The 22,820-nt window shown below is 32.4% G+C and overlaps 4 protein-coding genes across 4 annotated transcripts in view; 3 read left to right on the top strand and 1 right to left on the bottom strand.

Moving 5' to 3' along the window:
• Positions 1 to 146: 146 nt before the first annotated feature.
• On the bottom strand, positions 147 to 2,047 carry LOC115881706 (L-galactose dehydrogenase-like). The gene is made up of 7 exons (XM_030899309.1): positions 1,737 to 2,047; positions 1,560 to 1,677; positions 1,335 to 1,496; positions 1,044 to 1,277; positions 851 to 982; positions 611 to 783; positions 147 to 543 (listed from the first exon to the last, which is right to left on the bottom strand). Exons 1-7 carry the CDS (start codon positions 1,898 to 1,900, stop codon positions 450 to 452), a joined length of 1,077 nt encoding a protein of 358 aa, XP_030755169.1. The 5' UTR covers positions 1,901 to 2,047; the 3' UTR covers positions 147 to 449.
• Positions 2,048 to 2,218: 171 nt separating this feature from the next.
• Positions 2,219 to 9,252, top strand: LOC115881547. The gene is made up of 12 exons (XM_030899086.1): positions 2,219 to 2,512; positions 2,803 to 2,937; positions 4,113 to 4,283; positions 4,869 to 5,103; positions 5,159 to 5,303; positions 5,360 to 5,529; positions 5,613 to 5,861; positions 6,026 to 7,182; positions 7,995 to 8,040; positions 8,105 to 8,313; positions 8,553 to 8,788; positions 8,842 to 9,252. Exons 2-12 carry the CDS (start codon positions 2,803 to 2,805, stop codon positions 8,888 to 8,890), a joined length of 2,802 nt encoding a protein of 933 aa, XP_030754946.1. The 5' UTR covers positions 2,219 to 2,512; the 3' UTR covers positions 8,891 to 9,252.
• A 3,068-nt stretch (positions 9,253 to 12,320) lies between these two features.
• LOC115881546 (5,10-methylenetetrahydrofolate reductase) overlaps positions 12,321 to 22,820 on the top strand; it is a 29,678-nt gene continuing 19,178 nt past the window's right edge. The window contains exons 1-3 of the mRNA XM_030899085.1: positions 12,321 to 12,852; positions 12,905 to 13,083; positions 13,679 to 13,852. Coding sequence (XP_030754945.1) covers positions 12,420 to 12,852; positions 12,905 to 13,083; positions 13,679 to 13,852 — 786 coding nt within the window. The 5' untranslated portion in view covers positions 12,321 to 12,419. The remainder of the gene's footprint in view (positions 12,853 to 12,904; positions 13,084 to 13,678; positions 13,853 to 22,820) is intronic.
• Positions 16,487 to 22,820, top strand: part of LOC115881625 (voltage-gated potassium channel subunit beta-2) — a 65,205-nt gene continuing 58,871 nt past the window's right edge. Inside the window, exon 1 of the mRNA XM_030899181.1 lies at positions 16,487 to 16,836. The gene's annotated coding sequence lies outside the window, so the exon portion shown is untranslated. The remainder of the gene's footprint in view (positions 16,837 to 22,820) is intronic.

Here is a 22,820-nt window from a genome sequence, read left to right as displayed (position 1 = left end):
TCCTATATAATTTTACATATAGAATGACAGCGATCTTCATTTCATAGCCATCGTTGACGCCGTTTTTATTCGATCATACGGTATTTCTTTGGATTTTCTGCACGTGTGCAAAAACTACACTAAAACACTATATCTTATAGAAAATAAAATATTGTGCGTAGAATATGAGGGATTTCATCTGAAAAATTATCAATTTGGAAGAAAACTTTAAAGTTTTCTTCCAAAGGAAAAAAAGGAAGAAAACTTTAAAGTTTTCTTCGTAAGAAAAAAAGCCTATACTAGCTATTTATTTCCAAAATTTGAGATTAAAAAAATTAATATTATTGAAAGAAAAATAAAAAAGGTATTCCATCTTACCCGAAATTACTCTACCAAAGAAAAACTATAGCCAATAGATAATTAAAAATTTCTAATAAAAACACTTTTAGCTAATGAAAATATTCATAGAATTATTGATTATCAAACAAATTAAGCGATTTACTCCTATATCTCTCCACCTCAACATCCTCCCAATTACTATTTGGAGGCAATTTTTTTAAAATCCTACAATAAAATTTAAAAAATTATCATTTAGGTACTTAAAAATTAGTGTTATTCGATGGAAGCATACTTTAAAACTTGTTCATATACTTCTTGCTCCTTGGTTGACAGTCCATTATGGAGAACATCTAAATTATAACTTATCAGCTTCATCTTTGACTTAGTTCCAACCAAAATAGTATCTCCCGCTCCATGTTGCATGCTATAATAAAGAGCCAGCTTACCGAGCTCTACATTTTCTTTCTTTGAATGAAAATTTTCATTTTCTTCTTGAAGAACGCATTATTTGTACTAATAAATCATATCAAACCTGGCAAAATTCAGACGCTTCTCTACATACTGCTTTCAATTCATCACTTGCTGGATGCCAGGAAGGTGCGCCAACATTAGTCAGCAATGCCATTCCATGTATAGCTCCATTAACAACACCAACATTTTTAGACTAAAGAAAAATTACCCTTCTTCCTTTAAGTAGATTTATAGGTATACTAAATGGACATTACCCGGAAAAAATCTATATACTCATCGAGAGTATTGTCAGTCATCATAGATCTACAGTAAGTCAAAACTGTTTCTATATGTACAGTGCTTTTTTCAATACACTCTTTGAGAGTGCTCAGAGGATAACCGGTAATCCCTACATGTCTTGCTTTTCCTGATTTACAGATTTCTGCAACTGTAGGAAGAGTTTCCTTCAATACCATATCTAAAGTCGGAGCAAATTCAATATCGTGTACCTAGAAAAAGAGATAATAAATAACAAACTTAATTAACAACTTGCACTGATTATAAACCTGTAAAATATCCACATAACTTAGTTTTAATCTTGTTAAAGATTCATCAATACTTTTCCGGGTTCTCTCAGCAGAAAAATCAAACATAAGGGCAAGATCTTTTTCATAGCGACAACATTTGGTGGATAAATAGTATGCTTTCCTAGGAATTCCTTCTAGACACTATAAAGACAGCACTTTTGTAAAATTACTCAAAACTTGCTATATATTAATGATTTTGCTTACAGTGCCTAAAATCTTTTCCGAATCTCCATGTCCATACCAAGGAGCGGTGTCTATGAGATTAATGCCTCTTCTCACAGCTTCGTAGACTACTTTCTTACATTCTTCGACGTCGTGTTCGCTTTAATAAAATTATTGTGATGAGACAAAGCAATAGAGGCTTTAAAACAACGATATTACCCATAAAAATTCGAAAAACCGCTAGTGCCTAAGGATATCTTACTAACTTTTAAACCTGTATTTCCTAACGGATTGTAAGTCATTTTTCTTACTTCTTTCTCGTCGTGGAAACACGGAACGAAAGTTTCCGGCAAAGTTTTATCTCGTGCTTTTTGCTCGCACATTTTGTAAATTCTTTGATAATGTCACCAATTGCCTAAATTTTTATTCGAATTTCTAGTACAAATTTCAGAAATATTTATGTGATCTATAATTATATTTTTATAAAAAAAAATCAAAATTTTTCCGAGTATTCCTAACTGAAAAATTTGGATTCAAAATTTAAAAATAGACATATATTTATACCACAGATTGGAATCGTGGATTGCAAAGATACGGCCTGAGCTGCCAGGGCTATGCGGCAAGTTGCAGAGATCAATAAAAATCAAGCGAAGTTAGCTACAAAAGTTTTTTTTTATGACAATGACAACCATTTGACATTATTTGTTGTCTATGCTTCAAGGCCGTCGGTGTTTATTTTTTTTAACTTCTAGCTGCTTCTAGTTTTTCAACTTTAACAAATAAAATAAAAGTTTAGAATGAATATAGTTTAAAATTCTTGTCTCAAGTTTCCTTAGAAAAAGACAAAATTGCAATTAAATATTCGTATGTAAAAACATCTCAATAGAAATGGAATATGTGAATCTGCAATAAGGGTAGATCAATAAATTGAAAAAAAACTTCGACGTTAGTTAAAATTCTGTTAAGAATTGTGCAGTATCCATTAATAATAACAGGTGTGTAATATTTAATCATTATTACCTTTTAAATTATCAGCTTTCAGATAGAAGATTTTTATTTATCAGCTTTTTGGCTTTTGGGAAGGTTGTGGTACTATTTTAAACACCCTGTCGCCTTTTTTACCTTCATTTCATTTGGGTGTATTAGGTTTTTCAGTTTTCATCATTTACTTTTTGCTTCTAAACCACCATTATTTCTCTAATCAAGCAAAGAAAAATTCCATAAATTTTATACAAATTGTTGAAAATTGGAGAACTGAAAATTTAACGAGAATATTTTTCTTAAGATGCAGTCTCAGCTTGCAGCCGCATTATTAGGGCATAATACTAATGCAACCTCTACTCCGAATCACTTAGATGACGATGAGCATAATAGTTTTCGCGAGGAGGACACAGAGGTGGACCAAGAAGAATTCGATGAGGTTTCAGTTTTGTTCTTTTTGGTTTTTGGGCTTCTTTTAGATATATAATTGATGTTAAACAACCACATGCAGTATCATATACATCCTAGAGAATTCATGCATTACATTTTTTATATATTATTCTTTAGTCTTATATACTTAATAGCAATTTTCTCGACATATATATGAATGCTGCATTCTTTATATATTAATTGTATATCACTAATCGTTTCGATAACCAATTTAATTCTTCCAGACCTTTCCTGCATAGAATGATGCTAGAGTATAAGAGCTTCTTTTAGATTTTAGTCTTTAACTAATTTTTTAATGCATGTTTTTGCCTTTAAATCTTTTTGATAATTTAATAAGCACAGCTTTAGATGTAGGTTGTAGATTTTTAATGTAGATAACTGAAATACACAAAGTCAAATGTAAGCTCTGATTTAAGTTGATATAAGAAGGTAAGTATTTTGAACAATGCATTTCAACAGGGGCAATATAAATATGTAGCACATCCTGCACATTTTATATTATACCAAGTGTTTTTCAAAAGTAGCTCTATAACTTTTTAATTTTTCAGATGATAAAATAATCCAGATAATAAAAAATAGCATTTTATATTTCAATCTAGAGTTCCGTGGCTGTATTAACACCACTAATTTTTAATCAAGGAGCCTTGGAAAAATATATTTGATCAATTTTTTCAATCATTTTTCAAATAGAAGGAGGGTGGCTCATTAGCATATTTGGAATAAGCATTTTTTACGAATAATTTAGTACCATATAGTCCATATACTTGAAATTAAATTGTGGTTATGAACACTAATTTTTAACTGTAGTTATGAACAAAAAATTCTGAGTGTACCATTTAAAAATCAATGGTTGTAGTCATTTCCAGTAAAACAGGAAGTGACCGAAAATAATTGAATACCGTCAATCAATTCTGATTTATGTCATATACTACCGTATCAAGTCTCGCTTTTTTTTGTCTGAAAAAATAAAAGCGTTTTAGGGGGTACTTTTGAAAACTACCCGGTATACGGGATAATTTAAGCAAACCAATTCCTAAACTAATTTCCGCATCAATAAATATAAGTCATATCGCTTAAAATATGCTGTATATATTTATATAATGCTTAATTTGGTTGAAGGGCTACACAATTTAAGTTTAGAATATCTGTATGAATATTTTTCAGGAACCAGAGATTGAACATCCACCTGAAACACCTGCGGAAAATGGAAAACCACCTGTCGAAGTTAGACAAGTTGTTGGGAAGGATCCCAGCAATAGGACAGTCACTTTACAGATGCTCTTGTCTGCCGGTATCTTAAAACCGGGATCCGGTGCTATGACCATAGAGTATTTAGTAAGATCTCACTTAATTTTCTTATCCATTTTATGCCGGGACCACACTAAGTTGTGCAAACCCGGCGGCCAACTCGCGCGACTCGCCTCGATGGGCAGAATTAGCTGTGTTCATGGACCACCACACTGCCGTGTGCAGCGATGAGCGACTTTCTGTTGTCAGTATTCTTTGCCATGTACTAGAATGATGATCTCTTGCTTTACCTTTAATTTCTGATCTCAATCACTCATGTCCCTTATTTCTATTTTTGTAATATTAATTTTTAGGATTCCATAAACTGTCCTCTTTATGGTTTACATTTTTCATATTATGGCTTTTTTTATTCCACTCTGGTTCTATACTGGTTTGGCTCTTTTTTTGCCCTTCCATTTCTCAAAAAAAACGGCCAACATTTAACTCTACCATAAAACTAAACCAAAAAAGAAGACTGGTTGCTCGATATTCGTTTGATCTTTATCGACATTTGGCCGCAAGCATTACGATCCGCGCGAGTCGTGCCGCCGGCTTGTGGTTGCCGCAACTTTTTAATGATTTCAGCAACCTGACAAATTTTTTAATTTGTTACACAAAAATTATGTATTCTAGGGTCAAAAATTTGTTGGTGATCTTCTGGAGGACGGCAAGATACGCAGTCAAGAGACTGATATAGTTTTCGCGTCGCCGAGCGCTTGGGCTATAGCTTGTAAAAGGTTTATTAATCCAGACAAGAAATCTGGATGTGGTTGGGCTTCTGTCAAATATAAAGGAAAAAAATTAGACGCCTATAAGAACGTATGGTATAAAAAGAAAAAAGAGGAGGAGAAACAGCTAGAAAAAGAAGGTTTCTATAACTAAGATAGCTTGTTAGATACATGTTTTACTGTTCTTTGTTTTAGCTCAAGTAGCCAACAGCCTAAATTTGGAACAGCTGCTGAAATCATCTACTTCAGTTCCTACATCGACTGCTACAAGCAGTCATACAACAATGTTTCAGAGATTTGTTGTTAAACATAACACCATAGCTAACAGAACATTAACTCAGTAAGTTTTAGTGTTCAGTATTGAGTATTGTGGCAGTTTTTCACAATCTTTTTCAGTGATGCCAACACTATGATAGAATGTGTTCCGTTTTCGAATTTGGGAAAGATCCAGCCATTTCTGATATCTCTGCACACCAATGCTGCCCTGTTAATGGATTTTCACTGTCATCTAACAAAGTCAGAGGTCTGTGGATACCTGGCAGGTCATTGGGAGGTCAATTCTCACAGTAAGTAAAGTGAAAAATAATCTGAGGCTAAATTGAAATTTATGAAACCATGTTTGTAAAAACTATCAAGTTTCTTTGTATAGATCTTCAAATAACACACGCCTACCCGTGCAGAAACACCAAAGCAGATCGAACTAATGCACCACAAGTTGAAGCTGACATAGCTAAAACTATAGAAAGAGAAAAACTGACTCTAGTTGGATGGTACCACTCTCATCCATTTGCCGCTGCAGCACCAACTTTGAGAGATATAGATGCCCAGCTAGACTACCAAATCAAAATGAGAGGCGCCCATGATAACAGCTATACTCCCTGTGTTGGTATTATTATATGTAAGTATTTTGGGTTACTTTTATAAGAGTTCTTATTATACAGGATGTTTTATAAGTTAGATAATCATTTTAGGAGTGATTCCTTTGTAGAAAAAGTTCATATTTTGGTGTTAATGTTCCAGATAAAAAAATATGTAAACAGTATTTATTAATTTATGTTTTAGCTCCATACAATTACGAAAATGTCAGTTTGGAATCGTCGATCATGGCCTACTGGGTGATTCCCCCACCCGAAATGAAACCCAACGAATATGGCCGTCCCATGCTCATGTCTTACAGCGTCATTCAAGACAGCGTACTCTCACCATACATCAGAGACGAAATAACCAGGTGCATCAATTACTACGAAAAAGAATCCGATTTTGTGAATTTCACTGATAAATTTATCGGCAACACCCTGTACATTGATAAGTTAAAGAGCACGATGATCTCGAAGTTTCCCAGAGATGAAAGCGAGACAGACATCTGGAGGTTTATCAGAGAAAGCTTGAAATGTTCTTCGGACGAGAAGGAGCCCCTTATTTCGGTACCTTCAGTAACCAAATCCAGTCATATGCTTCCTTCTTTAAATTCGTCTTTGGGGTTAAATTCAGGCCTAGGAATGTTGCCTACGGATATTTCCAGTTTGTTGTTTAACGCTGGAAAGTATTCCAGTCCTAGTAGTTTGTTGGGTTTGCCAGATCCGATGGCTCACAGTACTTTGGCAGCTAATAACATGTTCCTACAAAGTAATTTGTTTAAAATGCAAGAATTACTAAAACCATTCTCACCTACGGGCAATAGTTCTGGACATAGCAAGTCTTCCAAGTCTCATGATCACTCTAAAGTTCATTCTTCAACACCCCTCAAAATACCTACGGATATCAAAACCACCAAACCCCCAGACTACTCTATGGACTTTCTACATTTCAAAGACAAAATGCACTTCCTCTCTCCAGAACTGAACATTCCCAAAACATCTGCAAAGGATTTTTCTTCGGAATATCTGGCGAATCTCACTAAAGCCACGAAACATGCTGATTTTTACGTACCTAACATAAGTATAACGAAAACGAGCTCAAATACAAGCATGACAACGAGTGCAAGTGATTATTCGTTGAACTTAAGCAGGCCTTCGCCAACCCCGAGCACAGAGAGTGAAGAGAAACCATCGAAAATACCGAAAATGGATCTGTCGAGTAATATGCTGGATTTGAGCTACCCCAAAACTAACGCTAGTGTTGCCTCAGATACCGTGAGCGAGGCTCCGACTGATTTGAGCATGCCGGAAAACACTGTCAGTGAAACTCCGGAAGATGCACCCTTAAATCTAGCAGGGGATTAAAAGAAATTAAATTAATAGTATTTATTAAGTTATTAAAAATGCCTAGAATTACGTAGGGACTGCTGATATATACAGTAACAGTAACTGCTTCTTTTATATCTTTTTAAGATCTCATTTTTACATTATCGTACTGATTTTTACACGCTCTTTTTATCGAGGAATCAATTTTTACTAATTCTATTTGTATTTTTTTGAGTATTAACTGCTCTATCTGAGACAATGACTCTGGCTCTATATTATTTTATATAAATATACATCTGTTAAGTATTTTATGTCTTTTCTTTCTTAAAAATAACTTAGGAATACATACCTCTAAAGAAAGAAATATTTTAAATGTAATTATATGAATGTAATCTCTGATTCACAAATAATTTGAAATAACTGTCAAAAAGATAGCCTAAAAAATTATTTTACCGCACATTAGAGAAATCTATATGAAAAACTGAGAATGGTGTGGCTAATTTCTCATAGATGGCACCACAATAATCAACGCCGTTCCGTTTATTTCCGTATACAATTCGCCCTTCCATATGATTTTGACTGACAGCTTTCACAAGAACGCTTTTTGTATGTTAAAATGCGGAAGCGTGATAATCGCCGTGCAAAAACGATAAACTTTCTTGTGCTCTAAATATCAGTGTTCGTTAATAAATAGGTAGGGAAAAACTCTATGTCGTAAGGCTTTGAATAATGAACAAAGAAAACCATAACGTGATTAGACTAGTTTAGTGAGTGATTGGTGTGTTGTTATTAAAGGACTTGTTTTTTAATAAGATTATTAGACTTTCTTTTTAACAATCTATTTTTAAATGGGTTTGTTATTTGCCAAATTGTGGAGCCTATTTGGCAATGAAGGTGAGAAAGTCGTTTTTCTATTATGAACGTTCTAAATTACAATTCTTCTTGTCATTGTTTTTAGAGCATAAAATTGTTATTGTCGGACTAGACAATGCAGGAAAGACAACAATATTGTATCAGTTTTTAATGAATGAAGTTGTTCATACAAGTCCTACTATAGGATCTAATGTAGAGGAAGTCGTATGGAGGAATATACATTTTATTATGTGGGATTTAGGTGGCCAGCAATCATTAAGGGCTGCCTGGAGTACTTATTACACTAATACAGAGGTAAAATCTTTTTATTTCTCTTCTTATACAATTCTATAAATAAGTCATGATAGTATTAACAAGATATTTTTCCTTTTTTTGTCCTAAAAGTCCAATTTATATTATATTATTTTCATACTTATCTATTTTATCTTTTTATTAAACTGATAAGTTATTAACTTCCTCTTCTTATTATAATTTTTCACATTATTGAGTAATCATGGATTCTTCCTATATCACAATGATTGTATTTCTTTCAGTTTGTGATAGTTGTAGTAGATTCCACAGACAGGGAGAGACTCTCAGTGATACGAGAAGAGTTATACAAAATGTTGGCGCACGAAGAGCTGTCTAAAGCTGGTGTTTTAGTATACGCAAACAAACAAGATGTAAAAGGTTCAATGACTGCCTCCGAAATATCAAAAGAGCTTGACTTAACGTCTATCAAACAACAACAGTGGCATATACAGTCGTGTTGTGCACTTACAGGCGAAGGGTCAGTATATTCAGTGAATTTAATTCTTTTTTAATGGTAATTTATTATTGTAGTTTATATCAAGGGTTGGAATGGATAGCAAACAGGCTAAAGAAGAAATGACGGCATTTAATTTTTTAGTTTTATTCTTTTTTCTCGATTTATACATAATAACACTTGTAAAAAACTACTTCCCGGGATAATAGTTCAAAACATATTTTTTATATTTATATTATTTTGTGTATTAGGTGAATTTTTATTTATAGAACGACAGAAAAAATATGTTTTGAATACGTTGATTTAGTAAAATAAACTGATTGATTTCTCATATTGAGAAGGCCAGAAATTTTCAAAGACCAAAACAAAAGTGGAACTGTTGAAGCTAGCGAATTTTGAGTTCCTGTCAAGTTGGTCTCAAGACGCCAAAATATAAATTTTATAAAGTAAATTTAATCTATTATTTGTGATATAGGAGTAAAATAAAGAAAGGTTGTATAAAAGACAGTGGGCAGTTGTAATGTAATCATTTTTTTTGCAAGCATTAATATTTTTTTGTGAAATATTCTCATAAAACATGTTAATTTTTTACTTTATTTTAAAAAGTTTACGATCAAAACCACAGGCACACATGTATATAAAAACAATATTTATATATTTAGATTTTATTGGTCCTCTCAGCATTTTATTGTTTGTATGATTTTACCAGCTGTAAAGAAATCTGTTGAACGTCTTTAAATAAATTTTGTGATTATTCAGTACAAGTTTGTTTTAATCGTTTACAGAAAAGTTCGCACTTTGTTGAGAGCGTCACCAGGAGAAAAATGCGTCTTAATTTGGTTTGTTTATAAATTTTAAATGCCAATTAGTTCTAATAATTTAGAAAATGTCACAATCATTCATAGTTTTAAATAAAGGAAATAAATTTATTACATTACAAAGAATAAATCATAATGTTTTTTTCGAAATGTTTTTAAAACGGAATTTTTCGTTTTGACGTTATTGGATATACAGAAGTGTCTCAATAGGTACACTATATTTTTGCCCATTAAATTATAATCGCCTACTAGATTTTACCGTTTGATGTGCCAAGAAATACAATATGATCGAAAAAAAGACAGCGTTAGCGATGGCTATGAAATGAAGATCGCTGTCATTTTATATGTAAAATTATATGGGGAATGCCATCGATGCCATTTCCAAGCCAACTAGACTCCGTTTTTTTTTTGATCATACGGTATTTTTTATTTGTCGCAGACCAAGCAGTTTATGAGAAACAAAAAAACAGTTTTTGTTTCTCATAAACTGCTTGGTCTCGAATAAATGTAAACTTTGTAAACGAACTTTCACTGCACAAACTTGTGAAACATGGTATCATCAACTTACGAGGGTAATGTTAAAAGTTTGAGATTCCAAAATGATATAAAACATTTTTTTAAATTAATTTTTATTTTTCTACATAATCTGCTTGGCTATCAAAATAGTTGTTTACAGTTGAAACTGATGACTTGACTTGTTTGCCAAGTACACGATTCTGACGACTCGTGTACTTGGCAAACATTTCCGGCAATAGTGCGTCAGGCATCTGTATAGCTCCTATAATAAGAAACAACTACGAAATTTTGTACAAGTGCAAAACTAAAGTATGTAATTGTAATGTATAGTTTTCATTTCAGGGCATTTCATATATTTATTATCTTTTTTAAAAAGGCTGAAAATATATATATTATGAGAAAAAATAAATTTATGAGAAACAAAAACACATTTTTTGTTTCTCATAAACTGCTTTGTCTCGTTTTTTACAGACAAAATGTGTATGTATTTTAAATGTAACTCAAAAACTGCTTTAGTTATATTGAAATTTTCGTATTTTTATTTTGCAGTTCGGATCTTTAACAAGATGTTTAATTGAGAAAAAATCGACAGGTTTGTTTCTTTGTCCAAGAAGGTTAAAAAACGCGTCCATTTACTTTTGGTGCATAGCAATTTTCAGCAATCGTATAACTTTTTTATTTGTACAGATTTTCACATAATGTCTGCGAAGAAAATATAGCAGAAACGTTAAGAAAATTTCATTTATTTATTTTTTTCCTAGATCATAAATATAAGGTTTATTTTTCATTTTTTCATTTATACAGGGTCTTAAATAAGTGCAAATATTTTCAGGGCTGGTAGATCTCGATAAAACAAACATATTTTCTCTTTACCGTTTTTCAAATAAGTTCAAAATAACCGAGTTATTCACGTTTGAAAATTTAAAAATTGATTTATTTTTAAAAAAATCTGAGACCCACCGGATTTTTTCTGTGTTCGCATCCGTTTTAGTGACGTAAGTTGGTTAGGTTAGGAAAGGCAGACACAGAGAATGGTAGACAGTTCTAAAAAGTTTTCTAAAATATACAGGAAAATTTAAAAGAAAATGCACACTTTTCAACATCTTTTTTGCGAAAAAAACCTCATGAACGCGTTCCTGATGTGGAAATATACCAACACTAAAAATATTAGCACTTATATTTAACACTCACCCTGTATATATTTTTCATTTATTTTTATTTACACTCTGTATGCCATTTTTTAAAATATAATACACAAAGTTAGCGTGTTGTTCTCACTAAGATATTAGGTACTTGGATGATAAGCGTTCTTACCTTAAATAACTGTATATTCAAAAGTCACGTTTTATTTTCTAAAATCAGAGTAATTAAATAAATATACATGTATGATAAAGTATAAAATTCGTTTTCTACGCTAAATATAATTATAATACAGATTTGGCAATCGCAATCCATAAAAATATACGAGAAGCTATAAACAGAAACCAAAATAGGATTAATATTAAGCTCCGTAATAAAAATAAACTTTATTTTCCTTTTTGAGCATGTAAAAACATAGATAAGGAAATAAATATTGATTGATTGTACAATTTTATGCATAATATAGTTATACACTCAGAGCAACTCGGAGTAATATGGTCTAAAGCCGGTCTCAGACGACTAGTGTACTTGGCAAAGCGATTGGGCAAAGTATACCAATATTTGTGTACTTGGCAAGTTCACTAACTTTGTAGATAGTTATGGCAAGCTTGGCGCTCAAGCAGGACTCGTGTACTTGGCAATCATTTGTTATTCGTAGTTGTTTATTATCATAGGAGCTATATACAGATGCCTGACGCACTATTGCCGGAGATGTTTGCCAAGTACACGAGTGATCGTCAGAGTCGTGTACTTGGCAAACAAGGCAAGTCATCAGTTTCAACTGTAAACAACTATTTTTGATAGCCAAGCAGATTATGTAGAAAATAAAAATTAATTAAAAAAAAATGTTTTATATCATTTTGGAATCTCAAACTTTTAACATTACCCTCGTAAGTTGATGATTCCACGTTTCATAAGTTTGTGCAGTGAAAGCGCGTTTAGACAAAGTTTACATTTATTCTGTAAACTTTGATTTAGATTAGTTAAATATCTTTTTTTCTATGGTTAAAATTCAGTTGTTAATAATTAATTGATCCTGACGTCAGTGTCGACTTCAAAAATCGAACTATATTTCTCTCCATATCTATTCCAAAGATCTATTCTGTACCAGTTTATTTATAAGATTGTCTCATTGCCTGTGTTTTCGATTTTGTTTCTATTTATTGATATTTAGCACACATATGTCTCCAAGATTGATAACAAGGTCGCCAGTAACTTTAGCGTTAAACAAGAAAATAAAAACTTGGGTAAACAAGTCAGTAGCGCTAAAATCCGCTTCTGACAAACGAACAGACAATATGAGTGGCAAATACTCGATTTTAGAAACCTCGCAAAACAGGATATCGATAGAAGTGTCTCCTAATAACAATTTCAATGCCAAATTACTCGGCGAACTTGGTCCACATTTTATTTCCGTCACATGGCTCGGAGCGAAGTATTTGCAGTTGCCTAACCACCAGATTCCAACAGTTGTCCTGGCGCAAAATTTAAATAAACTGAAATGTCCGGTATTGGTTCATTTACCCGGGAGGAACTTGAAGAAAGAACGCATGTTGGAGATTTTAAATTTACTGAAAAATAGCGGAATTAAACATGTTCTGGCTCTACAAGGAGGTAAGTCGTTTAAACTTGGTAAATTAGGATATTTTTAGAGTTTTTTTTTCAGATTGGGTTCATGTTTTGGAGAAGGATGATACCAAAGTAGATTTTCCTTATGCTTCGGATCTAGTTTCCTTTATTAAAGAAAATTTTGGAAGTGAATTTTGTGTTGGTGTTACGGCTTATCCAGATTTGCATCCGCATTGTGAGGATTTAGAAAGGGATCTTGATTATTTAAAGAAAAAGGTATAGTACACCAGATTTTAAGCCAATAATATAATTCGTGGGAAATAAAGACAATTACATACATACATACATTACTTTAACAGCGAGGATAGGTTAAAAACTTTATTTCTTCTCGCATGTTTTTTAATTGCTTCCATTTTTGAAAATTTTTGTATTCCTTTTCATAAGTTATTCGGGATTTAAATGGAATTAGTTTGGATATGGCGTTTGTCGCCTCAGCCTGAATATCTGTTGGTAATTTACTTATTTCGTTTTGAGCCATTTCTACCTCCAATTCAATCAGCAATCGACACGAAAGAGAATTAAAAAATATTGACTCAAAACTGACAACTAAAGAGACAACTTTATTTATTTGTCAAATTACGTAGAAACCAACGCCAACCCAGCACAATATTTTTTCTACTGGTAATAAATCCCTTGAAATAATAATTTCTGAATATTTTTTAAAACGTAACTCGCTATGGAAAAAATATTGTTTATACACGACGATAAAATTGCATTAGGGTCTCCCGAAATTAATAACCAAGACCAAGACAATAAAATACCATTTTATTGTCTTGGTCTTGTATAAAAAATAACTATTTTTTTCTTTCAGATATCCCTTGGAGCTGAATTTATTCTAACCCAAGCAGTTTTCGATTTTGACGTGTTGGAAAACTACGTAAAGTCCTGCAGAAGACACGGTATCAACGTTCCCATCTTTGTCGGCGTTTTTATCATCAAATCTTACCAAAGCCTGAAGAATATGGCGAAATGGTGCGAATTCAAGGTGTCACCTAACATTTTTTATTATTTTTATATGGTTTTGTAATAAGTAATACTTTTTTTAAATGGTTTTTATTTGCTTACAAACTCCCTTATCTTGTATTTGAAAAACGTCATATAAGTTAATACAGGTCATTTCTAAGACTATAATAATAATAATAATAATAATAATAATAATAAATGCTACTATACTGGGATAGAGAAATATTAACAGATCGGACAGTGCAACACAACAGACCAGACATATGTCTGCTGGACAAACTCAAAAAAGAAATCTATCTTATTGATATCGCTGTCCCTGCCCCTACAAATGTCAACCGAAAACATCAAGAAAAGATCGACAAATACACCTTACTAGCACAGGATATGAAAGAGGTCTGGGGAGTGGATAGGGTGTCAGTGGTGCCTATAGTGATTGGATCAACTGGAGAAATCCCCAAGCAGCTCCTTCACAATCTGATAAAACTGGAACTTAACCAAAATCTTTACATACAACTTCAGAAGTCAGTTATTCTCGCAACATGCAACATAATGAGAAAAGTATTAAACTTGAGATTTGCTAAAAACTATTGTCTTGCCCCTTGAAAAACGACAATAGATTTACTTACAGGTAACGTGACAAAAAAAAAAATAATAATAATAAATGCCTTTATTGTCAAAAAAATTTTTCAATTTGTAGACAAAGGTAAACTAACAAACAAAATAAAAAACAAGGTACACAAACAAACAAACAAAAGATAATACAAAACATTATACAAATAATATTGTCAGTCTTATTGTTAAAATAAACATTTATAAATGTTTATAATGCAAAGAAAAAAAATAAAAATAATATTCAAAAATATTTAGCTAGTTTATAGTAAAATATCAATGATCTCTAAATAAATTCATTTCGATGTCATTAGTAAATATAGCAATAGCAAACATTAGACCAGTGTTTACAAGATCAAATTTGATTTTCAAAATATAATTCATTTACGGCGTAGAAAGCCTTGTCTAGTAAATAAGAGTTAAATGCTTTGCGAAATGAAAAAAAATGATGTTATGGATCCAGGATTTGATTTCAAATGGCAGGTGATTGTGCATTTTTTTCGAGTTGTATAATATTGAACTTTTAACTAACTCTGAGCGTGGGGTAGGTAGATAGAGATCGTGCTCCGCGTTCCTGAGTGGATAAGTGTGAGATGGCCTTTCTTGAGAAGCTGATACAGGTTTACGTATTAGGCAAACGGATTCAAATATAAATAAGGAAGGAAGAGTCAATATTTTTAATTTTTAAAAAAAGTCCCAGCAATGAGTTCTGCTGTTTAGGCCCAGTGAATATCGAACAGCTCTCTTCTGGAGCCTAAAAATGCGGTCAAATTGAGTCGCACAACACGTACCCCAGAATGGAAGGGCATACCTGAGGTGCGACTCAAAAAGTGCATAATAAACAGTTCTAGCCACTGACTAGTATGTCCCATTTCAGAGAATTGTCCACAACAAGCCCTAAGAATTTTACAGATTTGACGACGTCAATGGTGGTGTTGTTAAGTACAAAAGGCTGCAACGAGTTTTTATACGACAAAGCTTTAGTTTTAGAAATGTTGAGGCTCAGGAGGTTCGAATCGCACCAAGATTTAATAGTGATTAAGTCATTTGATATAATCCTATGAAGTGCCGTGATGTCCTTGTTGACTATATTTTTTCAAGTGTAAAATAGGATTGATTGACGTATTCAATTGTTTTTGGTCACTTCCTGTTTCACCGGAAAGAATACAACTTTTGATTTCGATATGGCACTGGAATAGAATGACATATCATATGTCAATTTTTGATATTCTCGCTTAAAAAAATATCGTATTTTAATATTCACCTAGAGTCGGGGTGCCAAGTTTCAAAATAGAGGGTAAAAAAGAGGCACAGGCGAAATATTTTTTCAAACCTCGCCCAAATGTCTAGAATTTACCAAAAAGTTATGTCACGGTTTGACGAGTCTTTCTTACAAATATTTATAAAAAACTCATCAATTTTCAACAAAACTTTTTTTTCAAAATATAAGTGAACAGTAAGTAAACCTAAAATAGTTAAACATGTTCATCCCTTGAAACGAGTGGGAGTAGCGTCACAGATTAACAATTTTTTAATACATTCTGACGAAGATGAATCTTTTTTAGATTTTGAGTTTGGTATATGAAAAAGAGGACTTTCTCAATACGCGAGAGAAAAGAGGACAGTGAGATCAAAAAGAGGACTGTCATGGAGTGTCATGGCTTTGTTAAAAATACTAATTTTTAATCAAGGAGCCTTGGAAAAATAGATTTGATCGTCTTATGTTTTTCGTGTCTTGTCCTGGTCGGTTAAAAGATGCCCAAATCGTTTTTTAATCGTATCTCATTTTTTTCAAATGGAACAACGGTGGCTCATTAGCATATTTGGAAAAAGCATTTTTTACGAATAATTTGGTTTGGTTTGGTTTGGCTGCCAATGCTCCAGCCAAGCAAGCAAGTTTCCGCCACCAACCAAGTTTCAGTTTCGCGTCTTTTCCACTAGATGTCCTTCATCCTCTATCCCTCCTCCGCCCCCCTGTTTTATCCTCCTTCCCTCAGGATCTCCGGGAGCGTCCTGTACCTCCATCTCTCCCCCAACGTTTCGGTTTTCGCCGCACGGTGCGCTACCCTCCTCAGGATCAGGCGCCAACAGCAGCAGCCGCAGCAGGAGAGACTCTGAACCTCCCGCTGAATAAAATGAAGTCAGTCTAGTTATTTTTAAACCCTCCAACGGTGAGCATCGTATCGCTGTCTCGCGCGCGGCTTTTGTTTCATATACGATGTCCGGAAGTTCAATCCCGTTGTTTTTGTGGTCGTCGTCCTGTAGGCGCTGTCCAGTTTCCGGATTCCTTAGTTAGTTTTGTCGGTGGTTTTGGTGATTGTTAGTTATATTCCCCTTCGGTAATCGTTCCCAGGTTCTAACCTAAAAACTCTTAATTCCCAAATGGATGAAGTTAAGGTAGATCGTTGTACATTGTCTGTCTGTGTTTGATGTTTTTGCTCTACCTGTATGTACATACACACGCACTGTTTGTTTTGAGGACATGTTTCTGTTATTTTGGCATGGATTAATAAAAGTTTTTTGAGTAATAGTGGTTGTTTTTTTTCTCCTGTCAGAGAACCTTCCTGAGGTTCTCTGATGTAGACTGTAGCATGTTTTGTGTGTAACTACTCTACACAAAAATACACAAATTCCTGAATATTTATACAATATTTGAGAAAAATAAATAAATCAAAAACATTAAGATGGGGGCATACTGTGTTAATTTTAAAGATGAAATGAAAGTTTTCTAAAAAATAGTTAAGTATGTAATTGAGAAGCAGACTTTCTAGATCTACGTTGTCCATTTGTTCGAATTTTGAAACAAAGAAAAACTGCTACGTTTTTTGCAAGAAACTTACCGAAAACTAGTATACTTAAAAAAGGACCAAAAATTATAAAAATGGTACACCTACATGTGTAAAATCTAGTTTTAATGATATATGAAAAAATTGAAAAAAACTGTTGACAGTCCTTTAGACGTGAAATTTATCTTTATTTTTCTGCTACCACGGTCCGTATCCCCAACTACATGGTGCCCATTCGTAGTACCATTCATTATTTTAACTAGTATAATTCACAAAAAATAGAGAAGTTATAGTACAAAAAAAAAACACTTCATCTGGCAATCACAAGCAAACAGCAGTATGTCCACAGCACAAAAGTACATACTTCTGTTTGCTTGTCTACCGCCAATGGGCATACAGCACATAGAAAGTCTAAGGTATTTTCGCCATTTAATTCGAATAGGATAAAATGAATTTAGAAGATCGTTTCTGACATAATATTGTAACTTTATGTGTGTAGTTTGCCATGCCACCCTTGCCTTGGTTGAAAATCTTAAAAAATGAACAAAATGCATTTAGTAAGACTGCTCCTCGTATATTCTTATTTTCATCACTCCATATAAGTATATTGAAGATCTATTAATTTTTATGCATTTTTTAATATTCCCTGTACATTACACTACTGAAATTTCTGTTTTTTTAACAGTATTTCATTAAAACGTTTTTTGTGGGGCACTGAATATTTTCTAAAATAATTTTAAAAAAAAATCGTTTATTGCCTCAGATCAAAAATGTACCTATAGTATCATGAATTCTATACAGAATGATTACTGTAAAGTTGTTAAAACTTTTTTCATATACAGGATGTTTATTTCAAGCTAACATGGAAGCATCTGGTTGCAAAAAATAAAATTCTGAACTTCCGAAAAAATACAAAAATTCCGCTGTCTGATTTCCTGATTCCTTAGTTAGTTTTATCAATGGATTTGATGATTGTTAGTTATATTCCCATTTGATAAATCTTCAAGTTAAGGTATATCCTTGTACATTGTCTGTCTGTTTGATGTTTATGCTCTACCTGTATATACATACATACACACGCACTGTTTGTTTTGAAGACATTTTTTTTGTTATTTTAGCATGGAGTAATAAAAGTGTTTTAAATAATAGTGGTTGTTTTTTTTTCTCCTATATAGACTGGAGCATGTCGTGTGTACCACTCTACACAAAAATCAATTTTGAACATTGTTTAAATATTTGACCGATCAATTAACAGATTAAAGGAAAATATTTGGATTCATAATTAACAAAAAATGAGGTTTTCAATAAAACAGAATTTTATTATTCCTAATTTTCTTGAATTTGAATTATTGATAGGTAGTATATTTGATTAATAGTTAATTCATTTTCATGTCCTGGTATTGAATGTTTTTTTCACATAATTTAGAGGGATATGATCTCAATATTGTCTTTCAAAAATTCATAATATTGTTCTCGAAATTGTTTTTTATAGAATTATTTTTAGAAATTTCAGAAAAATTTTGTCACATTACAGGGTGTTCTTCTACTACCTACATACACTCATGTAAAAAAATATTTTTTTTTGTGTAATTCACAATGCATTTTGTGTGTGATTGAATATGATTTTTAGCATGAATTTAGAAAACTCTATTCTACTAAGAGTCTATTACGTTGTAATGTTCGGGTTGCTCTCAGGGGTCGGGTAAAGCGGGTTGTGGCCGAAGGAAATATATATTACATTTCAGAAATCTGCCTTAGGCTTAACCCGATCCTGTCGTGTTAAGATACACCCAAAATTCCAAACACACGTGCTTTGATTAAGGTTTGCAGAGCTTCAGAATTTGCCGGAAAATAGCGAGCAATTTGTTACAAAACTATATAAATTATATATCACTGTAATCACAAAACTTCAATCTATTTCCGTATTGTAACGGAATTTTAAATGATGTTTTTATTTTCGATAAAGTTTAGGCCAAACATAAGGAATATTTTGTTGATGTTTGACCATGAAAATCTTAAAAATAAAGAAGTTGTTTAAAAATGTGCTACAATACGGATATAGTATAATCCTTTATCTTTAATTTCCTTCTACATCTGTGCAAAAATACCTAGTCAGTTTTACATAAAACGTTAAATGCCGAGCGCTTATTTTGCTACTATTTCGGATTAGTGAAATGGACTCTTAAGGAACTTTGAAATGTTTTGACTTGATTGAGCAGGTCATGCTGAACATGACATTGGCTCACAAAAAAAGATTCATTAGATAGCCAGTCGACTTATTAAATTACGGGAAAATAAAAAAAAATCGGCAAATATCTCGCAATTCAAGCAAAAAAAAATAGTATAAAAGATATAATAAAAGAAAATCAGATTAATTTAAAGTAAAACATATTTCTAGACTAAAATCGAAATCTAACACAATTTTTCTAAATATTAAAATCCATGAATAGATGTAAAGTATTTAGTGTTGATGTAGCGAAAATATGTAAATTAAAAGAAAAGAAAGTGTTGACTGAAAGAATTGGGAAGATACGCAACCTAATCGGCGAATTCCTGATAAGGCTGATTTGATTTCCCCTTACGTTTCAAGTGCTGTACGGTGGAGCCCCAACTCGTCCTGCGGCCAACGCAAAAACCACTCATTTTCTTTAATTCGATCAGCGAAGGCATATCGAGAAAGATTTTTTTTTATTTTTTTTTAGATTAAAAGTCCGCGTTTATTTATATTTTCTTATTTATTAAACATAGGAAAAAACAGCAAAAATAAAAATTCTTTTATAGGTACTGAATATGTTGTCTGGGGTAAGCAGCGCCCTTTTGCCTACATTATATGCACGTCACTGATGGTGTTGGCTTTGCAAGCACCAAAATGCTCTTTCTATAACAGCCTATTTCAAACCTTCATCTTAAAACCAATATAAAGTACGAAAATAATAAAAGACCAGGATCGTAAAGAAAAAGTTTCGTCGTAAAACTTTCCTCTTCGATAGAATGGCAATTTATTTTTCTGGCCACACTATGTTGAAAAATCTATTATAACTTAGAGGATGATCGAAAATTTTTATTAGATAGTACCATGAAAAAATTATTTCTTGATAATAAATGTTTTAAATATGTAAATTAAATTTGAAGTATATTTAAATCTATAAATAAATATAACAAATATTACAGTTGAGTGTTGGAACCTCGGTTGGAACCTTTGATGTTACAATAGCAAAATAAAATACTAATTCGCCACAAGTGTGTATTGTGGTATATTGTGGTGTAATCAACAACTCTTATCCAGTATATGTCATCCTATTTTTAACTTATAGTTTCATTCTACAGGTTCTGATGAGTATGAAATCGTTGCAACACATTTCCTATTGCTACATATACTGTATGATCGAAAAAAAACGGCGTCCAGTTGGCTGGGAAATGACGATCGATGACATTTCCCATATAAATTTACATAAAAATAACAGCGATCTTCATTTCATAGCCATCGCTGACACCGTTTTTCTCGATCACACGGTATAACATACCAATAACAAAAATTATATACAGTGGGGTCTACCATCATATTACACATTTTTTCTCGATCGTGCAATATTTATATTTCTGATTTTAATACACATTTTAATAATATTTTTATTTCTATAATTATTTTTATTTATTGTGTCTGAGTTATGTCACCCACAAATTATATTCACGAAAAATAACAGGCTCGTTTAATACAGTTGCCCAATTCCTGTCTGTCGAATTATTTCACCTAGCACTAAAAATAAAACAGAAAAGCTCATTACCGCCACCAAATTTTATAGAAATTATCGTATTTTATTTTTCACGGCTAATAATTTCTACGTTATAATTCAAAATAAACATCATGGCACATTAGAGTAACAAAAATTCATAAAAATAAATTTTACATAAATACAAATCTGGGGATTCAGGTGGTCGCTCTGTTGTAAAAAATGTCAAGTTGCGCATTCATTTATTTATTTCCTGATATTGTCATTCGTTTTGACACTTTAGTTTTGTATTACGAGATTTTGGTTTTAAGTAAATAGTGTTGTGATACTCTTTAATCTTAAAAATGTTTACTAGCAGACCTTGCAGTCGAACATTGTTGTTTTTAGAACCTCTTTTAGTGCGAAGAGTACAGGATAGCTTAATAGCCGTAAAAACTTATCGCAACTTGATTAGTTGGCGTTGGTTTCTATGTAATTTGACAAATAAATAAAGCTGTCTCTTTAGTTGTCAGTTTTGAGTCAATATAATAAATAAATCAGGTGATTAAAAAAAACAAATATTTAATACTTTATCAGAATATAAACGAAAATAAAATAAGAAAGTCTTTGTCCTGACCCGGATTCGAACTCTGAATCATCGGTTCGTGGTCGGAAACTCTACGCGCTGCGCTATGGAGAGATGTTCGATTTATATTCAATGCTAGAATTTAAAGGACTAATAAAAATGAAGGATCTTCTTTCAATATGCAGTACGGAACGCAACGTTTACCGGCAGCCAGACGAGCCTCATGCTGTTCTAGAGAGCATAGTAAAAGATATATCAAAGAGCCAGACGTCTTAAAATACTTGTTTTTCCGACGTTGCTAGCTCTCGTACTATAATGCACGTTAACAACCACCAAAATAATTTAAAATTTTAAAAACATTTCTTCAAAATGTTTGAACTATATGCTTAATTAAGCAAAATTACCATTTCTATGTTTGTTTTTCGCTCTGAATTATAGTTATAACGTTTCTCTAAATTTCACTCTTTATGCGTGGACAGCTGCAAGCAACAATAAAATAAAATGAACAACTGCGTGCACGCGCGGTTTTTCAATAAAACAAGTTCTATTTTCGAGAGGACATTAATCCTTTTTATTACAAAATCGTCGATGCTTCACCTTTTTTTGCTTCGTTGGAAAGTGCGTGCTTTGAGTGGATAAATCAATCAATATAACGGCATTAATATTAAATTTTTCAAGCCCTACAAAGGAAAATAAATGAGTGTATACGTGATAGACATGGATAGTTCATCTATGGGCGGTACTAATAAACGTAATTAAAATCGATAAATGTGATTGATTCAGACATGTTGAACTTTTTACAATACGTTAATAATTGTCAAGTTTGGTTGAATATGTAGCTCTATTAACAGTTGATCTTTATTTGAAAATGGTAGACAATAATGCAAAATCTTCTTCTGTTAAAACTGATGTCGTTCTTCTGTTAAAAAAACAGAGCCTTAAATACTTGCACTTATTTCAGAGACGCCCTATATACTTGTACGTGACATTTGCGGAGAATCTAGAACAATTTTTATATCATTAAAAACTCTACTGTAGTTTTAAATTGCTCGAATATTTCGTAACTATACACCTTAATAAAATTCTTTTACGTTCGAGATTTTCAACGAATGGTCGCATTGAATTTCACAATTAAAGGAACGATATAACTGTTTGGCAATGGCTAGTAGTAACGCTTTTATTTTCAACATTAAAAATTCAAAAGAAGTGTCATTAAAAAGGGTATTCTTAATAGAACACGCAAATCAGACTAATAAATTCCAATTTTTTATACCGAAAGCACCTTTTCAATATTTGGTT

The sequence above is a fragment of the Sitophilus oryzae genome, unplaced genomic scaffold, assembly GCF_002938485.1.
Source record: "Sitophilus oryzae breed Bouriz unplaced genomic scaffold, Soryzae_2.0 scaffold_172_pilon_pilon, whole genome shotgun sequence".
NCBI classification, from domain to species: Eukaryota; Metazoa; Arthropoda; class Insecta; order Coleoptera; family Curculionidae; genus Sitophilus; species Sitophilus oryzae.
Note: the sequence above shows the minus strand (reverse complement) of the source record. Positions and strands in the feature narration are given on the sequence as shown.

Bases quoted from the DNA above. Each gene is read 5' to 3' on its own strand.
- LOC115881706 (XM_030899309.1), bottom strand. From the start codon at position 1,900: ATGTGCGAGCAAAAAGCACGAGATAAAACTTTGCCGGAAACTTTCGTT. The intron at 1,278-1,334 runs GTTTATAATCAG...CTCTTTTTCTAG, and splicing joins GTTATGTGGATATTTTACAG to GTACACGATATTGAATTTGC. The intron at 544-610 runs GTATGCTTCCAT...ATTTTATTGTAG, and splicing joins GTATATGAACAAGTTTTAAA to GATTTTAAAAAAATTGCCTC.
- LOC115881547 (XM_030899086.1), top strand. From the start codon at position 2,803: ATGCAGTCTCAGCTTGCAGCCGCATTATTAGGGCATAATACTAATGCA. The intron at 2,938-4,112 runs GTTTCAGTTTTG...AATATTTTTCAG, and splicing joins ACCAAGAAGAATTCGATGAG to GAACCAGAGATTGAACATCC. The intron at 8,041-8,104 runs GTGAGAAAGTCG...CATTGTTTTTAG, and splicing joins GAGCCTATTTGGCAATGAAG to AGCATAAAATTGTTATTGTC.